This window comes from Populus euphratica, unplaced genomic scaffold (genome assembly GCF_000495115.2).
Source record: "Populus euphratica unplaced genomic scaffold, PopEup_1.0 scaffold12.1, whole genome shotgun sequence".
NCBI lineage: Eukaryota > Viridiplantae > Streptophyta > Magnoliopsida > Malpighiales > Salicaceae > Populus > Populus euphratica.
The window spans coordinates 1,185,929-1,200,818 of record NW_011499858.1 but is presented as its reverse complement, the minus strand read 5'-3'; the positions used below and the strand labels follow the sequence as shown (position 1 = coordinate 1,200,818).

Here is a 14,890-nt window from a genome sequence, read left to right as displayed (position 1 = left end):
TTTTCAATTCTTTATTTATTTATTTACACTATAAAATTGTCTGTGCTTTATATATATATATATATATTCACATTGAATCCTACTTTTCCTTATGTATGGGAAAAAAATCTAACGTTTTAGAGTGATGAAAAGTGGATTGTACATGATTGGGGGGAAGATCTACTTATTCAGTTGAGCTCACTTAGTTTATTAAAGAGTAAAGTTCTATTAGTATTAGTAATGTTGTGCTTTATCCACGAGACTGGAACTCAAAATTTTATTTAAAAAGAATAATTATTGAATTACTTGAATCAAATTCAAATTCAAGATTAATTCTTGTTTTCTAGACCTCGATTAATTTAGTTTAGTTGAGTATTATTATTAAAAAGTAAAATTTTTTCAATAATGGTGTTCATTATCTATAAGACTAGAACTCAAAATTTTACTTAAAGAAAACAGTGTAGAACTACTTGAATCAAATTTAAATTCAAGACTAATTCTTGTTTTAATAGAGTTTTAAATATATTATTTATATGTATAAATTAGCGTATTAAAATTATTTCCTCATAGCTATTTCAAGCATTTGAATCTAGAATAATAACATGAAAAAAAAATTTATTTATCATTTTAATTAATCTCAAGTATAAAAATGGTTAATAATTATGGAAAGCGAAAGGAACTCGATGAAATTATATAATTTTGAATAAGTAGATGAAATGGTAAAAAAAATGATCAAGCAAGCAAAATTATGGAAAATAAAATAATTTTTCTATATAGAAATTCATGGATGATTTAATTTTCACATAAAAATAAAAATTTATTTTCAATTCAAATTAAGAATTAAAATAGGATTTTTTATTGGGGTTTTGAATGGGATAAATTTAGTTGTGCAGGTCCTTTCTTGGCATAAAAAGATAGGGTGAAGTTTGGAATCTGAAAGGAAAAGAATGTCTGACTTTAAAAAATATGATGTTGGGTTGAATTGGGTTTGGTAAGGATGAAAGAGGTTTGGCTCATTAAGGGATAGATGCGATAATTAAACCCAAAGTATTGCTTAATGATTTTTCAATTCAAAATATATTTGATAAATAAGTATTGTGGATGAAAGAAGAAGCTATGCATTAAGAAATATTATAAGTTAATAATATATATGTGTATGTTTATGAGTATAAATATCTCAGTAGTATTAAGATTTTATTCATTATTGTGATTCAACTATATTTAAAAAAAATAAAAAAAATTTAGCTTCAAATTATTTTTGTTGTTTTTTTTATTATTTTGATATGTTGATATCAAAAATAATTTTTAAAAAAATAAATATTATTTTGATGTTTTTTCAAGTGAAAGGTGCTTTGAAAAAAATATTTAGCACACTCCCAGACATGTCATAAGTAAGGGCTTTCAGCCATTTTCGTTGGTTGACCCTACTTAAAAATGATGCATAAACAATAATCCCAATTTAATATTTATTGTTGGTTCAATTTATGATATTGGTAAAAATAGTTTGTGTTTTTATCTCTCTATGTTAGAATCTCTTATCAGTTAGCTAATTGATTGGTTATATGTGGTATTGAATTTATTCATGTAAATATATTTAATCTTTAATAAAAATTTAATTATATTTAATATTCATCAAACATTTAATTAATTAATGTAATATTTGATTAATGAATCTAAAATTCATATGAAAATTTCATTTGAAGAAATCATATATATCCATGAAAAGATTCATGTAACAGTTACATAGATGATCGTTAGACTTGAAATCACTACGTTATTTTAAATAAAGAATCTTATACTTTTATCTTGCTACACATTGTTCCAATAAGAGTAACAAATAGGAAGATATTTGATGTATCAGGAACTATATAAAAATATTTAAGTAATTAAAAGAGAATTCACCTCCTATGTGAATTAGATACAACGTTTCAAATGTTTTTAGGTAATAGTGATTTTATATCCTTGCATATGATAGAATAAGATTTGAAAAGAGTTTGAAATCTTATTCAAAGAGTTAATAATTGTAATCTTGAGAATAAACATAATTTGACATAGACATGCTATATATTATAATGTCTAAATCAAAACATTGTTGATGAAGAAATAATAATTATACTAAAAAATTAGTTATTAAAAAGCTAAGTCAAACCAGTTATAACTTTTTTAATATTTAGGAATCATAATATTACATTGTACTTAATCTTTTAAAATAAATAAATTAACTATTGAATTAAAAAAATATAAATTAATTTTATTTTATTTTATTTAGAATTGTGATTTATATTTGGGTTGACTCATTAGAGAATCTAATAAGTCAGATATATAAAAATCATTGATTAGAAATTCAACTGGAATGATTATTCAAATGTGACTTGATTATAATTTTTTTATATAAATTATGGATTAGAATATAATTTATACATGAAATTACAATTCTAAATATAGAAAAATAGAGTATGGACTTGATTGAACAATGCTTTTTAAAATAATTTATGAGATGTTGGTAAGAGGTAAATTGATATTTTATTATTTATAGATTTTCAAGTTTCTCTATATATAAGATGTTATATCTTTTATTTTTTATACAAAACATTTGAATTATAGTTTGCAACAACTCAATATTAAAATAATTATTCAAAGTAAAAAATAAAAAATTTCCAAGTAATTTCCGTATAACTCTAAATTTATTAAAAAAATATTCTCCCGAAAATTTTTTAATTTATTATCTTTATTGTGCATATATATTTTGAAAAATCCACATATCCTCCAATCATGAGAATATAACCATGAGGAATTTCATACTAACTCCACTTCTTACAAGTCTTCATGATCGGCATGTTCATGGTGGATTTGTTTCTAATTTTTATTTTTCGACTGAATAGATAATCTGCATCCCGAATGTCTACCACAAGTTCAACCCTGGAGACGGCGTGATTCAGCGGCAAAAATTTACTGCCATATGATTTTGGTGGTGTTAGCTTTAGCTTCCTCTTTAACGACCTAGGGGTCCAGATTCATGCCAATCAGTTTCTTGAACACTGTTTTCTTCCCAATTCCCTGGGTTAAGGAAGAAGGCTTTTGTTTCAGCTTCTACTGAATGCTTAGATTCAGTCCCTGGGAGGTGGGTTACAGGACAGCACCAATCCTCTATCGAGTTTACGCTAGGAATTCATATATCAGTGAAGCATATTTTGTATAAACTTTAAAATGGTGAAACGAGGAGAAAAATGGGAATATTTCTAAGGAGCTGGTTATTCATTCTGGTTTGTAAATTAAAACGAGAGCTTTGAACGCAAAGTTAGGGAGGATAGGGAAGCCTAGCACCTTATCAGAAGGGATAGGGACCAAGGCTTTTCATTCCCATGAAATCACGACGAGAAGCCCACTGCTGATAGCCTTTCAGTGGTGCAGACCTGCAACATAGTTTCTTGACTGACCGTAGCTGCACTAAAGTTGAATTCATCTCAAGCAATAAATACAAAACATCAGGGGAGTGTAAACCCTAAGGGCATTGCTTGAGCCTGGCAGCTTTAGCTAGTCAGTCAGTCAGCTAAGAGAATGGTAGTTCTACTGATAATAGGCGTGAGGGAGCGACAGTCGCCTCCTCTCTCCCTTATCAAGATCATTAGTTCCTCAGGAACTGCCGAGGCTCACCCCTTCTCAAGCCAGCAACTGCGTTTTCCCTTCTTATGAATGCACTCAAGAAAGCAACAACGGCTAACTATAAGCTCAAAATTGATTAACATCATAATCAATATTCCACAATGACCTCAAACTTCTTCACAGATACAATGTCTTAAATAAACCAAATAAAACAAAACTATCCCATAATGCCTTGTTCTAGAAGTAGTAGACACCTAAGAACAAAATGATGCACTTAGAACAGAGATGTTCCCTTTCCCTTCTTGTCTCCACCAATCTCAAAGTGCTTGCACCTCTGTGGAAACCATTGGCAGTAACAAACATTAGCGCAGTTGAAGTCAAAAGGTAAGAAACCACAATAAAAAATCACTTGCATGACCAACCTTGATTGGGTGCTGAGACACGTGTTTGCATGCCTGGCATTGCAGCCTCAACACAATTTTCTTTGTTGTCTTTGCCTGTTCAGATAAAAGAAATCAATATAATAACTCAGCTATGCGTGTATGATGGAAGGAAAAAGGGAGGGAAGAGAAGGCCTCAGAGCTAGTCTATGTTTCAGTCATTGGCTAGACAATCAGACAACGTAGGCAAATTCAAATCATCATATGCCTCTAAAGAGAATTCAGATACAATAAAAAGATAGCTATAGGGTGGAATAATAAGTACAACGTAAACATTTTTCATTTTAATATCAACCAACAAGGATAGGGAAAAACAGGAGGAAGGCCTCAGAACTAATTCATGTCTCTGTCATCAGTTGGATGTTCAGACAATGTAGGCAAATTTTAAATCATCACAGGCCTCCAGAAAGAATATTCTGTAACTTCAAAAATATGTTTTCTGGTGGTGTTTACACACACTATCAAGATTTCACAATCAAACATGATAAAATATTTTCCCCAACACTGGATACAAGCAAATTACAAATTACAACATGGGGGGAAAAAACTCAAAAAACTGATCTCTGTCCTAGAGGGGCTTCATGTATGCCAAGATTAGGGAAAGAATAAGAAAACAAACCTTCTTGTGAAACACTGGTTTTGTCTGACCTCCATAACCAGATTGCTTGCGATCATAACGACGTTTCCCCTGAGCAGCAAGGCTATCCTTTCCCTTTTTGTACTGAGTGACCTTGTGCAAGGTGTGCTTTTTGCACTCCTTGTTCTTGCAGTAGGTCTTCTTAGTCTTAGGAACGTTCACCTTTAATAAAAATATCATTAATCAATAAAAAAACAAGAAGAAAGGAAAACAATATGATGCAACCTCTTAGACAAATTCTCAAATACCACAGTTTAAAATACAAGGTGCAAATACATTATGCAACTGGAACAGGCTTCCATCAAACAAGCAGCATATCAAACGTTAAATTCACTCTTTACTATATTTTCAATCAGCACAAATCCACTTTTTTTTCCTCATTAGCCCATATTTTTAAATCATTCCAACTCTCTCTCTATCCATGCACCCGTTCATCTCAATCATGCATCTCATTATACTTTAAACCACCAGCCCCACAAGCCCTCCATTCCCAAAAGTTTCCGCTCTCCTTGAAACCAAACTTTCACTAAGGAGGAATACTTTCGTACACACAAATCTCTAGAGAACACAGCTAGCCTGCAACTAACAAGTGCACAAAGCCAAATCTCTAACAAAAACAAAACCGCACACAACTCACTAGTACAAAACCAAATATCGAACAAAGCAGACAACATTAAATTCTTTGATTGCTAATGAATCTAAACTTTATAAATCACAGTTTCGACCTAAAAAAACAAAACCTCAGTCTCCATCTTTTTATAGTTGAACAACCTCAGAAATGAAAGATACAGAAAACCCAGAGGCAAAAATCAAGATAAAAAATGTTGCCGCAAAGAGAATCTTAGAGGGGGGAGAAGGTTACCATTGTAGGCGGAGAAGCGGAAGAGCTCTGGCTGCAAAGAAAGTGGAGAAGAATGAATAGAGTAGATTAGGGTTTGGAGCTTCTTTAAACAACAAAGATTATGGGCCGAATCACGGATCCGGACTTGAGAAGAATACCGGGCCTGGATCCAATTTTACCTTCTTTTTTTTTCTAAAAAATAATCATATTGTTCCCTTGAAAACTTGAAGGATAGTGGGTGTGTAATTATGATTAACCTAAAAATTCGCTATTACTAGTATAGTTATAAAAGTTGAGAAATTAATTATAGTAGTAATTATAATTTATTTTTAAATATTAATTTTTTATTAATTATTATAATTTAAAAATTAAATTTGAATATAGTAGCATAAATTTGTATTTTTTTGGCTAAAAAATATCTAAATTTAGAAGAAAGAAATGTTAATATTCATGGGTAAATTGGATAAACAATAAGTTAATCCAAATCTAAATTTTAGTTGGAAATTTTTTTTACCTAAAATCTCCTTATTATTACTGGTATAGTTATAAAATTTGAAAAATTAATTATACAATAATTATAATTTATTTTAAAATATTAATTTTTGATTAATTATTATAATTTAAGAATTAAATTTGAATATAGTAGCATAAATTTGTATTTTTTTAACTAAAAAAAGGTCTAAAATTACAAGGAAGAAGTGTTAATATTCATAGGTTGATTGGATAAACAATATGTTGATCCAAGTCTAAATTTTAATTGGCAATTTTTTTTATGATCTAAAATATTATTTTACAATAAACTCAAGCTCAAGCCCAGGTCATGCTTGAAACTAGAGCACGGGTTGAGTTGTGCTGATACTGACGTGTGTTTATGGGTTTAAGCTTAAAGCCCACTTTGCATAGATTCTCTCCTCTTAAAAAGTTTCGGTTCCTTTTGAGTTAAATTTTATTTTTTTCAACCACTTACTTTATAAACACTAGAAAAGTGTTATTTTTTTCAATATAAAATAAATTGTTTTAGAGCATTTTCAATTTCACCAAGATATACTGGCTGAAAGATTTTTCAAATTAACTTTTCATTCATTCATAATTTATTTAAATTATATTAATATTCTATATTAAAAAGCATATGTTGGATATTAAACTCCAACAAGGTTTTAACACCAAAAGTGATTGAACCTCACTTTTAATTTGGTATCAAATATGCCTCTTAAACATATCATTTTCACAAATTTCCAATGATTCCCCACATGAATAGAAATTATCTTACCAGTTTTTAAACTTGAAAATTTATTGAGAGATACATCACTATATTAAGATAAGTAACTTTAGCTTTGAACCTTTAGTTTTGAATCTTTTTTAGTGAAATACTATCGGATTTATTCGCTAAATAGTGAACACGATGTCTTGAACTATTTAATTTTTGTGTAAGTTAAGACAATAGTAATCATATAGTTCTTTACTTAGAGATTTTCTTTAGTTCTCACTATTGTGTTCATTTTAATTTTAAACAACTCTTCAATTCATGAGTGCTTTAGATAATGCAATTTTTATTGGAATTCTCAAAGAAGTGGTCTCATTTCTTATTTATACAGGTGATTTTTTATTAATAATATTTTATTATACTTCACTTTGTATACCAAGATATAAAAATCATTAAAAGCACAACTCACTATTCATTATAGGAATAAACATAAAATAATAATTTCTTAGTGCGACCAAGAATGTTAAATAACTTAGTTTTTCATTTGAGCCTAGTTCTCGTGTTCCTCAATCAACTAGGTATAAAAATATTATTTAATATTTTCCTTTATAAAGGAAATCTACACCACCTCTATATTTGATAATTTATAGGTACTAATCTGTATCTCTCACTTGTGTTTATTACACACTAAAATACATTTATTTAATATATCACAAAAGAAAAGAAGTCTATTTATTCTATACTAGTTGGTTAGCATAAAAAATAAAATGGGGTTAGCCATTAATTATGACTTTAAATAGGATTCTAGTAATTAATTATGAGTTTGATTGATGGGTTTAAGTCATCAATTATAGGTATTCATCAATCATGGCTTTAAATGGGATAAGACTTTCTATAACAGTCTTTGTAGATAAAAGAGAATTTGTCTAGGAGTTCAAATTACTCTTACCTTATTTTTATGGATATTCAATTAAAGTTGAGTCTATGTCTAGTTGTATTTAAGAAAATCGAGCCTATAACCTTACTACTTTATCTTTTTTTTTGGAGCAAGTGTAACGTATAGAGATTTACTAACAACTAGAGGTTTGTTAGCAACTATTTTCCTATTCATCAATAATAACTATTGTTACCTAGTAAAACTAGTTGCTAGGTTTATTGACAAGCACTTGCTCGTCATTCACCAAAGCAATTCCTTTACTAAACAATCGATACAAAGAAATTTGGTGTAGAAGTCTCTTAAAACATCATACCATGCACTCCCTTTAGTTTTTTATAGGATGTCTTCTCATACTTTAATACAAATGCTTGATCAAAATCTCCTAACCAAACGTTGAATTCAAAATCTAGCATAACATTATTATCCTTAACATCAACTAATATTTTTTTTATAGCAACATATTTTTTTAAAACACAATAAAACCACTTCAAAATTTATCAAGCATCAAATTTAAAAACTTGATTACTGATAAGGTACAAAAGAGTGGTTTATTGATTTTTTTGGTGGCTTAAAATTTATATTACTTCAACATTATCAAAATTAACTCCAAAGAACTTGGTTAGAATATAAAATAATTCTTATTTTTATGCGAGAATCCTTGTAGATCCCAACATATAATTTTTTTAGGATTTTTGCAACCTTTAATATCAATAACATTTTAAACTTCTTCCTTATCAAATTATGATAGTTGATTTTAATCCATAAAAAAACTAGAGTCATTAAGAACTTCAATTTCAACATTATTGTTTTGTTTTTGAAATTTGTCTAGTAGATCTTAATTGAAAGGTTGCCTTCTCTACTCATATATTTAAAATAGGCTCTCAAAACCAGCATGGTCACTGTCCTCTGGGTTTTTCTCTACCAATTAATGCATAATTCTATAGCTTGTCTCTATAAGTCTCTCATTGCTAATCAATGAAGTAATTTTGTAACTTATCTCTATAAGTCCTTAATCACTAGTTCTTTGAAAATTCATTTCTTAGATGGAACCTCATCATCACCCTCCACATGTATTATCTTGTGACCTCTATCAACTATGGTTATTTAATAGCACACAATAACTAACTATAAAGAATTATTGGACTTTGGTACCAATTAGCGTAACTTTAATACCAATTAACATAGAGATACCTATACAAATATAGAACCAAAGAACAAGAAAGATTAAATTTTAGAAAAAAAGATCTTAACAATGAAAACCTAATTTTATCACTAAATATTTTTCTCAATAAATGAACTCTACACCACCCCTATATTTGATAATTAATAGGTATAAATATCTCAAACTCTTTCTTGTGTTTATCACACACTACACCACACTCACTTAATGGATCATAAATGAAAGAGGCTATCATTTATATATACTAGTTGGTTAGCATAAAAAACAAAATGAAGTCCATCATCAATCGTAGCTTTGAATCAAGTTAGTCATTAATATGGTTTAAAATGGGGTTCTAGCCATGAATTATAGGTTTGATTGGGATTGTAGTTATCAATGATTTTGAATAAGGTCAGACTTATTGTATCATTCCAGGTCTATTATATTTCCTAATTTATAGGATAAGAATTAGGTCGAAGAATTATTATAAAAAAAATGAACATCATTGTAATTCTTTGAACTACTTCGATATAAATTTTAATATAATTTTCTTTCAAGCATTTCAACAATTTATCTTGTAATTAAGCTTTTTGGCGATTTACTTTGTGAGTTATTTACAATTTTATGCTTTATCTTTTATATAAATTACTTTATTAAGTTTATTATTTTCTTTATGATTATTACTATTTTATTTTGCATGTTTACCTTTACATGTTTTTAATTTTATCACACCTACTTTCAAATTAATCTAATATTTTCTCTTAGTCTTAGATATCAGCATGCTTGATGTAAATTTTTGTAGTTTCTTATAATAGATCTTCATGATTTTTTATAATATGATACTTGGTAAATCTCTTAATTTTTTTTTTTAATAATCAAGATACTAGAGTTATATCGAGTAAACAATATGTACTTTTGGCCTAGAGTAATATTTAAAGAATTGTTGGTCGATTTGGACATTTTTTTTTTAAGATTTAATAAAATATTATGATACATAATGAATATTTAAAATGATGAATTTGAAAATTTTAAGAATCAAATTGATTTTGTTTTAAAAAATTAAGGAACAAGTTGATTTTTTTTTATGAATTACACTTACAATCCACATTACTACTATTACAGCAAAAGCAAAAACAATTTTAGTTTACACTATAATAATATAATATGATACAAGAGATGTTGAGGTTCAAGTTAGTGACTATGATCGAAGGTGAAGGTTTTATTTTTCAACACAACTTAGATAATTAATAGGTCATTTGACATGTGATGCACTCCAGGTTAGATTAATTTTTTAATAAAAAAAATATTTAAGAATTTCTAATAATTTATTAGTAAAAAAAATTTAAATCATGTAGGAATTAATTCAATATGACTTGATCATCTTAGTGGGTTCAAAGACAATCTATATGATATTTAAAAGTTTAATTTGACTCAAAATAAATATTTACGATGAGATTTTTCTAATATTCATCAACATGATAATATATTGGATCGATTCAAGTCAACCCGCTAATCAGCACATCAAGTCATGAGATCATGATAATTCTATAGAAAGAAAATAAAAATAAATTACAAAGCTCAATTTTCAATAAATCTAATGTTTAAGGATGGAATTGAAAAAAATTAATTAAAAAAATAACCCTAGTCAACTCAGGTTAACTTGTCAAACTCGTAACCCAAGTTACGAGATTGAGATAAACCGATAGAAAGTAAATTAAAACAAATTATGAAGTTTGATTTTCAATAAACCTAGTGTTGACAGATGAAATTAAAAAAATTAATTAATTAAAAAACAACTTAAATCAACTAAGATTAACATGCATAACTCGTGACCTGAGTTATGAGATGAAAATAACTTATTAGAAAGTAAATCAAAATAAATTATGAAATTTAATTCTTAATCAACTTAATATTAAAGGATAATTAAAAAAAATCAATTAGAAAAAAACTCAAATCAATTTAGTTAACTCACTAAACTCGTGGTCTGAGTCATGAAGACGGGATAACATTATAAAAAATAAATTAAAAACATTATAAAATTCAATTCTTAATAAATTTCATATTGAAAAATAAAAATAATAAAAAAATAAATAAAAAATATTATTTTAATAAATAATATAACATGAGGAGGGGTAAATTTAAACCCCTTTCTCCTCTAGGTTTTTATTGTTTTGTTAATACTAATCGCATGCACAAATATGGTCCCCTTCATTTTTTCCTCTTTTAGAAGTCCTCCGCTAATCATAAGCAAGAGTACAAATAAATTAAAGGGCAAAGTTAATTAATCAAGACCCTAACTAAAAATTAGCAAAAGGTCTTCATTTGATTCGATCTCTTTATCAAGACGACATGAAAAGAGATAACGTGTAAGCCATGGCCTCTTATCATTTTTACATATTCAAACTTCAAACGCAATCACATTATCCATTTGGGCTTTATTTAAAACAAAAATTGAGTTGGTACCACCAAATCCATTAGAAATATTCTATTATTTTGTTCATATTTTTGAAAGCAGCTTGTTTTTTCGAATAACTGCTGGAAAAAGAAGGAACAAACACAAATATGTACCAAATACCATGTTAGTCCTTCAACTAAATGAATGCTAAGGGGAGCTCTATTGTCTTTGAGCCTTGTGAGTTAAGAGCTTCGATGGTGGCTATGGCAAGCTGAGAAGATGAAGGAAAGGGCACTCCATTACGTTTTGTACGTTAACTATTCTATCGTGGAGGGCCAATCTGAAACGTTTTCAAAATCATGAGAGCAACTTTGAAGAAGGTCAAAAGATGGAACCAATGTGGAACATTATGAATCTATAGGGACTAAAATATAATTCATCAGCAAAAATTAACATTACTGATTTGCCTTTATCTTTCCTTAATCCCCTAGTGGTTTGGAGGTGTTGCCGAGCAGTAGGCAGCAATTACTGACCGCCACGAGCTAGCCGCCGAACCCTCTATATGGCAAGAAACATTTTAGTAATTTCAAAATCACGTGACACGTATTAAAGCCAACAAAAAACAACAAAAACGTAGGAACTATGAAAACTTCTAGAACTTTGACTATTTTTTTGACAAGTTTAGACATATTCTACAGATAATTCACACAAAATGCCACCAAGAAAAGAAAAGAAAAAACGTCACCATAACTAACCTGTAAGTATATACATCAAGAATTTTGAAAAACAGGAAAAAAAATTCTTGAAAATTAAACGCTCAGGGTGATTAAAAAATATTTATGAAAAGAGAAATATGCACATTTATGAGAGAGTGAAAAATTTATCTAAACAACCAAAACTCATTATATAGAGCGACGTTTGCGCTCAAGGAATCCGTCTAGGACCACTTTCTTCTTATAGTCCTCGGAATCAAGATTACATTCTCTTTGAATCAAACCATTTTTCACGTCGTCTTCACTTCTTAATCGAGGGACAAAGTAGAACCAAGCAGAGGCACAAAGAATGGCACATAATTTACCCCATAGCAACATTATCATCAAGGTCATAACAACAATCCACATACCGACCAACGGGTCAAGTTTCTTCCCATTTGGACGATCATTTTCTTTATGGAGTTTCCCAGCAATGACCCAGGATCTCCCCAGCGTGTTTGGCACTGTTGCTGATTTTTCATGTGGCAGTGAGGGGGAGGATGCTGATCGGGTTATCGATACGATTCGAATGGACTTTGCCTTGACTTCCGGTGAACCGGGTTGGCTCGTGCCGGTTCTTATAGCATCTATTTTCCGGCGAAAGGACAGGCGTTTTTTAGACGTGCCGTCCTTTGGATTTTCCGCGTGATCCGAAGGTTTCCCATTTTCGAGGATGATGTCTTGCGCAGACCTGTACCATGTCTGAAACAGAACATGATAATTAACTACCTTCTAGTTATCCCAACTTACGCCAAAGTTGGCTAAATTTTGCTAAAATACGCCATTGCTAATTTTTGTTGGATAGTGTTTTTCACATACCTGCTCGGGTCCCTCTTTCGGCGCTCGATCCGCATGGACTCTTTCCGGAGTTTGACGGGGCGTCCCGTGATTGGTTAAGGGTTTTTGACGCTTTGACTTTGAAGCATTAGAAGTTCTCTTACTGTCAGGCACGGTGGAGTCCAAGGGTACAGTTTTGGTGCCGGGGCTCTTGATGCAGAACCATGACCAAGGAAACCAACTTCTTTGTCTCTTTAATTTCTTTCTTTCTGGGAGGATATCAATTTTGTTGGGTTTTTTCTCGGGAAATGATCTTGGTTTCCTAGAAAATCCAAAAAATCCGAGGAAACGGCCGATTATTGTTCTGGTCTTTTTGGGTTTGGATTGATGGGATTGTTCTTTGAGGTTTGGTGTGATATTAACGGGCTCCATGGGAGGAGAGAGAGGGAGGGAGAGAGGGCGAGTGAGGGGAGAGAGAGAGAGTGAGTAGATGAAGCCGGTGTACGGAGAGTTTTGAATATTTAATGCTGCAGTGAACGGTTAGTTACTTGGGTCACCATTATCTAAATAAGCACTCTATGGTTCAAATGTTTATGGTCTCGTCTATTGTCTGAAAGTTTTATCGAGTAATTAGAAGAATTATTTTTGTTTGCATTTTAAATATTTTCCGACTAGCTTTTACTCGTATTTGAACTCTAAACATTTCGTTTTACACTTATTAAAATTGGATATTTCGATTGTATTTTTTTTTTTAAGATTAATGTGGGTGTCCGGACCAGCTTGCGCGCACCACGACTAATCCTACAGGTCTTAAAGTTAACGACTATATAAGTCTTCAGTGGCCATTATATGAGCAATCAATTGTATCTTTTAGTTAGATAGATCGTTCATATATATATATATATAGATTATAAACTGATTATTTTACATGAAAATCTTTCTTGTAGAATCATTTATTGTAAATATAATTATATGAAGATAAATTTTAATTGAAATCCAAATAGTATGAATTTTGGTTATAAATAAAAGATTTAAATTCAAGAATTTTTTTTTTTAAAAAAAGATAATGAATATCAATCACTGTACCATTAAATATTTTTACTGACAGATTCATTTTATCGGTGTAAGGCACGTAATTCATCGATAAAATTCTTACTGATGGAATTTGTCGGAATATCAATCATTGGTAATTCCCCATTTCATCGTTAAATCTATTAGAAATAAAAAAAAACTAAACACCAACAGTCTTACAAACAACTAAACGTGTAAAAAAAATTTCCCTCTAGAACTTTATTGACAGAATAATTCCATTTTTATTTTTAATGGTAATCATCGACGGAATGGCTATCGGTGATTATGGCATGTGGGGTAAATATTTTAGAACTCTTTGTAAAATATCAACATATATTTTTCGTTGATAATAGTAACGGTAAACACCGATGGAATATATCTGTCCGTGATTGTGGCATGGGTGGTAATTTTTTTACAACTCTTGGTAAAATACCGACGGCTTGGTTCCGTCTGGAAAGCTGTAGGTATTTTTTTTAAATATTTTTAAAAATTATTTATTAATGGTAAAAAAACTAATTAACCAAATAAATAACCAAATAAAATTGTATTAAACATTAAAAATATAAAAATAATGTTAAATAATATTCATCCAAATATTCATTACAAATTTAATGTGTTTCAAAAATAAAATTAAACTAAAATAACAACGGAGCTGGAGGAGGAGGAGGAGGAGAAGGCTGGTTGTTCCTGAGACCGTGCAGTTAAAAAGGGCCTGCACATGTATCATCACTCATCCTTGATCTTATCTTCATGATTATTTGACGGAGTTGATTATAATCCATCGAAAGTCATTCATATTGTTGTTTCAAGGCCATAAATTCCTCAAATTAGGTGCTCACTATTGATGAAAAGCTCCAAACGATTGAGACATTACGGACTGACCGCAAGTTTTCAACCGTAGTATTGGAGAGGTTGTAGACTTGATTTTTATTAGGTCTACCACACGATCGTACCTCCATCCATAAATTCAGATCGAAATCTAGATGGGTCGGAGGATTGTTGACACGACTAAAAGATTGATGTCTTCTCCCAAGTGCAGGAGTGTCGAAGTAATAAATAACTCGGCAAGACCGGGGTCGAACCACAGGGAGGTTA

General features: G+C 30.0%; 2 protein-coding genes across 2 annotated transcripts; both read right to left on the bottom strand.

Moving 5' to 3' along the window:
* Positions 1-3,684: 3,684 nt before the first annotated feature.
* LOC105123949 (60S ribosomal protein L44) lies at positions 3,685-5,624 on the bottom strand. The gene is made up of 4 exons (XM_011023741.1): positions 5,522-5,624; positions 4,642-4,821; positions 4,005-4,079; positions 3,685-3,916 (listed from the first exon to the last, which is right to left on the bottom strand). Exons 1-4 carry the CDS (start codon positions 5,522-5,524, stop codon positions 3,857-3,859), a joined length of 318 nt encoding a protein of 105 aa, XP_011022043.1. The 5' UTR covers positions 5,525-5,624; the 3' UTR covers positions 3,685-3,856.
* A 6,366-nt stretch (positions 5,625-11,990) lies between these two features.
* On the bottom strand, positions 11,991-13,256 carry LOC105123948 (uncharacterized protein At5g23160). Its single transcript, XM_011023740.1, has 2 exons — positions 12,767-13,256; positions 11,991-12,649 (listed from the first exon to the last, which is right to left on the bottom strand). Exons 1-2 carry the CDS (start codon positions 13,154-13,156, stop codon positions 12,098-12,100), a joined length of 942 nt encoding a protein of 313 aa, XP_011022042.1. The 5' UTR covers positions 13,157-13,256; the 3' UTR covers positions 11,991-12,097.
* Positions 13,257-14,890: the final 1,634 nt, after the last annotated feature.